The 6,871-nt window shown below is 39.2% G+C and overlaps 1 protein-coding gene across 1 annotated transcript; it reads left to right on the forward strand.

Annotated features, from left to right (window-relative positions):
* Positions 1-776: 776 nt before the first annotated feature.
* Positions 777-1,907, forward strand: LOC140340224 (urotensin-2 receptor-like). Its single transcript, XM_072425279.1, has one exon. The coding sequence runs from the start codon at positions 777-779 to the stop codon at positions 1,905-1,907; it is 1,131 nt and encodes a 376-aa protein (XP_072281380.1).
* The last annotated feature ends 4,964 nt before the right edge of the window (positions 1,908-6,871 follow it).

Below are 6,871 nucleotides of genomic sequence, written 5' to 3' on the forward strand. Positions count from 1 at the left end.
AAGATTGACATTTCTGTTCTGTATGAGTATGATTTTATACTAATTAGCATTAAGTTTTATTTTTGTGTATTCACATTTAATGTATTGTTAAAAAATAACACTGTGAAATTTAGTTTCTTTTTAAGAAGGTAGTGCACCTGACCATCTAGTTCAAACATAATCTTTCTATAGGAATTTATGTTAATTTAGGGATTTTATGATTGTAAGCTCTTCTGAGCAGGGACCTCTCCTCCTGTTTCATTGCTTGTAACTGTCATTTGAACCCCTATTTAATGTATTGCACTGCGAAATATGTTGGCGCTATAAAAATACTATTTATTATTATTATTATTATTATTATTATTATTATGATTAATAATAATATTTGTTATTTACATGTAAAATCCTTGTAGACATTTAAAAGCCATGAAACTGCTGCTAGGAGTCAATATCTTGAATGCAATGTAAGCAGCCCAAGCAGACCCAGTACTGCAACTTAAGTGACTCCGTAGAGTATTTTATTTTTTTTCTTTTACCAGCAGCTACATAAAAAGCAATGTAGGCAGGTAAAGGGAGGGCGGAGGTGCTGGGCCAGCACAGACTGTAATCAGACATTCCCAAAAGAAGGGAGGGCTAAAACATGTACAGGGGAGGGCGTTGTGTACATTGGCACATTGCAAGTAAGCATTTAAAATACTTGATGGATATATCATTATGAATATCTGATCTTCTCTGTTTTTTACAGCAGTCTATTCATCACCTGCAGGAGTCTCACATATTCAGGATAATACGAAACCATGGATCTTTTGGATCAGACTTACATGGATAATCATTTTGGAAACATTTCGGGCAATATCACAAACCAAGGAACTTTCATAGAAATATCTAACAATGATTTGATTGGAATGTCTATAATTGGAATCCTGCTGTCTTTAATGTGTGTTGCCGGTGTGGTTGGCAACTTTTACACTCTAGTGGTCATTTGTATCTCAATGACAACATTCACATCAATGTACACCCACATACTTAATTTGGCATTGGCTGATTTATTATACCTTTCAACCATCCCATTTATCGTCCACAACAGCTTTGTGAAGGACTGGTACTTTGGAGAGGTTGGTTGTAGGGTTTTATTGAGTCTGGACCTTCTGACCATGCATGCCAGCATCTTCATATTAACGATAATGAGCACGGAGAGGTATATTGCGGTGAGTAAACCTTTTAATACTGTTCGAAGGTCAAAGAGGTACCGCAAAAGTTTGGCTTGTGCAATATGGGTGTTCTCTTTTCTTCTGACATTACCCATGATGCTGATGATACATCAAGAAGAAAGGATACTAGACAATGGAACCATCCGAAAATTATGTACCCCCACATGGAGTGATGAACAGTACAAGATATATCTTACAGTGCTGTTCACTACCAGCATCCTGGCCCCTGGCGTAATCATTGGCTATTTATACACCAAACTGGCAAGAACTTACTGGATATCTCAAACCAAAAGCCTTCTCAATAAAGAGCTGACAAGATCTCCAAAGCAAAAAGTGATCATGATGATCTTCATTATTGTACTTGCATTCTGGGCTTGTTTCCTCCCATTCTGGATATGGCAGCTAGTTCCTCTCTACAGCAATGAGGATTTGAAGTTGTCTGTTCAGACTGAGATCTATGTTAATAATCTGGTGACTTGTCTGACATATGGGAACAGCTGCATCAACCCCTTCCTGTACACTTTGCTAAGTAGAAATTACAAGGAATATCTCCGCAACAGGCAAAAGGGAGGACTGGGATCCCTGAGCCTTAAGGGTGGAACTGGCTATCCAAGCAATCCTGCCAAAAGGTCCTTGTCAGGAGGAAGCAACCAGGGTTCAGAGACTGTTACATTAACCAATACAAAACCAACAGTGACAACACAGCATTCAGTTTGAACCAGAGGTAAGATATTTTACTAGTTATAGAAATAATCACATATTAGCTGTACCTCATCCTGAGAGAATATTATACAACATGTACCATGGAAAAACTTCCATAAATCACAAATAAAAAGATAATATTACCAATATACAAAATAATTATTGTTTTATTACATACACATTGGTAATTAAAAATATAGTCAATAATAAAGTTTTAAAACCACAACACTCCTGTGTAACGTACGACAATAATCTATTCAGGGGAATGAAAACAGTTCATTCTTGAGTTGAATAATTTTGGCTGTGACCTCTGCTAATATAGGTTTGCATAATCCAAGAGGATCAGCACACAAGGGAAAGGCACAAGGAGCAACCTTATAATACCAGTTGTAGACAAGAACCCCAAACAGCTGAATAGTGTTTACTAGTGATAGAAACTTATCAAGTTCCCCCCAAAGCATGTATGTTTATCCCCCCCTCTATACTTGTGTTTAATTGTAGAATAACTTAGATAAAGTAAGAAGTATGCTGAGGACCTTTTCTTTACATTACACCACCACTGGTATATTAAAAGGTCAACTACTAATAATTTCCACATAACATTTAAGTAAATTTATTGGAGTATTTTGGAATTCAAATATGCTTGATTGGAAAAAAATTTGTATTATTGATTATGTCTTAGAATAATTTATATTGCTGAAATGCGCTATGTGGTTAGGACCTAAAAATAATTATAATTTGTCTGCTCATGTTCCTCCAAACAAGATCATATACCTCATGTAAATATTGAATGTCATTAGTGATTATGGAAGAAGAATGAGAGCAGCATCACCAGACAACTCATATCATATACTTGTTGTGTAGAATCCTTTATTTTTACTTAGTCTTGATGCCCTGAGATATTTGTAATAAACTCTGTAAAAGGAACTACTGGGAAGGTCTGCCTGATTCTCTGTAACACAAATACCCTGTGGCCATCTCCGTTCCCTGCCATTGTATTTCTGCCTATAAAGCAAACAGCATGCTGCTCAAAGTTTTATGGATTTCTTCATCACAATACTCGTACATCAGTGTAGGTGACAAAATAAATATTTCCATCGTTCATCCATGCCTGGGGTAATGTGTTCGATACAAGCGCTGCTTTTTGCTTGTTGTTGATCTATGATAAAACTTTAGGAAAAATTAGCTGTATATGCTTACCATACATATATGTTATTGTTTTACCCATCAAAGTATTCCTATTTCTGAATATCCATCATAATGTACATCTTTCCTGACATAACATCAAAATTGACAGTATCATGTTTGCATAAGAACTACTTATCTCCAAATACAGGTTATCAGGGTTATCTATCTCCAAATACAGGTTCATGGGAATACAAAAGCAGCTTGAAGCAGGTGGATGCAGCTTGGAAAAGGCTTAAAAAGTTTAAACTGTTCATATGGTTAGAAGGAAGTCATCTGCCTATCCTCCAAAGATATGCTTATGTCTTGTGCCCAGGTTCTGATTACAAACAAGTTGTGAGGGATATAGTTTTCCTAAAAATGTAATCTATCTGGGGAAAGATAATTACCTATGATTCCTTGAATGCCTGTTATTTTGTTGTATGGACCTACCTGACAAAGATAAAAAGGGGCAGTGTAGTAGAGTGAGGGCTTTGTGACTTGGCCTATTTATGAGAATTCATCTCTACAGAGGAGTGTATGGACATTTTGCCAGGTTCTGCAGGTGATCAAATAAATTAATGGCACCTTAGAATCGGTTGTCTCTTTCCAGGTCTTCAACCTCTAGTTATAAAATGAAGTGCAGTCAGAATTGCCTCTTGTGAATCCTAATCCAGGCTCTCCACTGGGGCTCTTATGAGTGGCCCCCTACAAGGTTCTCGCTGCACTGTGCTCCCCATGACCCTACTTGTATGATCACCTCGCTCCTCCTTCATTACAGTCTAGAGCATTGCAGAGGAATGTGTATGATTGCCTGTAAAGTCACAAGGCTTGAAAAGGTATTCTGTATTGCAATGTTTTCCACAGAACAAGAAATCAAACAATCTTGCTTGAGGGGAAATTTATTGAACTAAAAAGACAAAGTGTCTGCAATTACACCCGCAAGCTGCAACCAGCAGCCATTAGACACTGGTATCCTCAGAACAGAAGAAGACAAGACTCCAGCCAATGATGGGGATATGGCTGAGGGGACTGAAATATTCATTTGATGAGGAAATTGCAATATTTCTTTTTTCTTTAAAACTTAACTCAAAGCAAATACAAAATAAATTAATCCTAATGAATACAACACTGTAATCCCTAATAGAATATTAAATTAATTTTAGTACTTGAATGATACCTGTGATCAGCCGTCCTGGTACAGCAGAGCTGGAGGAAGAAGCTGTATAAGAAGCCGATTGTCACACTTACCTCTTCTTCACTAAAGCGCAGACGGCTCTCTCCTGCGCATGCGGGCAGTTCTGATGCTGGGCGTGCCTCTGTTTACAGGCTTTATCAGTTCCGTCCAATCAGAAAATAGCCTCTTGACCAGCCCTGGCTATTTAGCTAGCTCACACACTGCACTTAGTGTTCGTGCAACGTGTCTCCATTGTGCCGAGCCTCTAGTTCTGTGCTCCGTCCGTCTAGTTCCTGCATTAACCCCTCGTTGTCCTGTCTGTATGTGGATATCCCTGAGTCACCTGTGCCTTCTGTTGCCTCCAGTGTCTCCTGTGTTCCCTGTGTCACTGGTGCATATCTCCTGGATCCCTGGCCTGTGACCTGACTTCTCTTGCTTGCTGCCTGCCTCGACCCCAGCTTTCCTCGACTATTCTTCTGCTTTGTGATTTGGTATTGTGAGTCTCCCACCTTGGTGTGCCCAAGGACTGCAACCTGGCAGTAACCAGAGGCGCAACATCCTCACCATCAGAGGCTCTGGAGAAGACCTGGTTACTGCTTAGACCAGAGGTCAGCAAACTCTGGCCTTTAGGCCAGATCAGGCCTAGCTAGTAGTCTGTTCCGGCCTAATGCCCCCCTGGTCCATCGGCCTAATCCCGGGGCTCTTGAGCCTCCTTGTTATGCCTCCCTTCCCTATTTACCGAGACACGTCCGCCGCCACGGTAAGGGGACATTCCCTCTCCTCTGTATGCATTGAGGAGGAGAGGGATTTCCCTTCAGGGGCGTTCGTGGTGGGGGGCGGAGCCATCAGCGCGGGACTTGAGAGAGATGGTCCGGCCTAGTGTGCCTTCTTGACCTCATAAAATGGCCTAGTAGCCAAAAAAGTTTGCTGACCCCTGGCCTAGACTCTGCGTCTTGGCCCCTATCAGGGCTCGCACCACCTCCATCCAAGTCGTTGCGCCCCCTAGGGGTCATGTCTCTCCGCTCGTGACACTGATCAGCTCATGAGCTGACACAGAGCATGCTGATAGGAAAAAAAAGTGGTGGAGAAATGAGTATATGGTTGTGCTGCTTTCTCTTTTACTGCCTAGTAATAAGATAGGGTCTGATTTATTAAAGCTGTCCAAGACTGGATAATATTTGCTATTAGATTTTATTTGATATTTGTTGGCAATGTTTTCATTCCAGATTTGCTGGATCACCCAGGTTCTTCTATGATAGTCTATGTTATCCAGTCTCTGAGCTTTAATAAATCAGGCCCATAGTGTGGGTCCAGGAAAACGTGGGCTCAAAGCTAAATGCTGCTGGCAATTAGACTAAGGATAGCTAGAAGTAATAAAAAAGTACTGTGGGTGAAATCCCTGGATTAAAGATAATTTTTGAGACGTTTTTTTTTTTTTTTTTGATTCTTCAGTGGGCAATTTGTTTGTACCTTATTTCTGTATAGGGTTTTGCTTTAGGGGCCAACAGTTATGAAATAATTTCCAACTTTTAGGATAAAAATGCATACAATACAAAGATCTGGAAATAGTGACGTCACTCAATTATCTCTAGGATATTTCCTGATACATTACTAGGGTATGGAAGAGCTCATACAGATGACATAAATGTATCATCGCTGCATCCTAGAGATTGTATTCGTTTTGTGTTATGTGTTCTTTATGTACTAGTATAATCAAGCAGTTCTACCTTTCTATGCCCCTAAATACAAACATCTGCACTTTTTTTGCAATTATTTTGATACATGAATTGATTGTAATCATAGTTTGAATTTGGCATGATTTTATAGTCTTATTTGCACTTAAAATACATTTAATGGACAATGATGAGAAATCTATTAAAGAACAAGAGAGAAGAACAAGTAAAATCATTCACCGGACTGCAAATGTTATCCACTGCACTAAACACAGAAAATGAACTAAATTTCAGATCCTCTAGCCCAAGTTTAAAAGAGTTACTGGTAGGTTTTTTAGCGGGTTTCTTAGAGGACCTCTAAAAGGTTTGCAATGAGTAGCCATAGCCAAGAGAGGATGGGCCTGAATCATGACACACATTGACCATTATTATTACAGACATAGAGGCAGGTTCATATTGCAAATGATAAAAAAATTAACATTTTCTCTCTCTGAGTACAAGTTGATGCAATACCCCATACATCACTGTAACTTCTATTTGCTCCTGCCCTGGCACATTCACTTTCTGACTCAGCCTAAGTGGCAATTTCCCAGTCCAGATTGGTCTCCATTAGGGTTCCTACCTCCAATCAGACTGACTTGGAGCTTACATAGAGTTTGGTTGGAGAAAAACTGGAAATTATGTTTATGCAACAGGTAACAGACTTATGTAAAGAAGTTTTATTTATTAAGCAGGTTATTCAGGCGCCGGAGATGAAAAGTAGGATGAAAATTAAAGCCACGCAGCAGAAAACTGTGACTGCTATTTAATTTTAAGGCAAAATGTTTATATTGATTAACAAGTACATTTTTCTCTGAAAGTGTCCCCAGCCAGATTGTAATTTGTGATATGAGCTCAGTTTGCATATAAACTGAAAACGCTAAAAAATTAGGTTTAGTGTCTACAAAGTGTTGACTCTCGTAATA

Source organism: Pyxicephalus adspersus, chromosome 11 (genome assembly GCF_032062135.1).
Source record: "Pyxicephalus adspersus chromosome 11, UCB_Pads_2.0, whole genome shotgun sequence".
In the NCBI taxonomy this organism is placed as follows: Eukaryota; Metazoa; Chordata; class Amphibia; order Anura; family Pyxicephalidae; genus Pyxicephalus; species Pyxicephalus adspersus.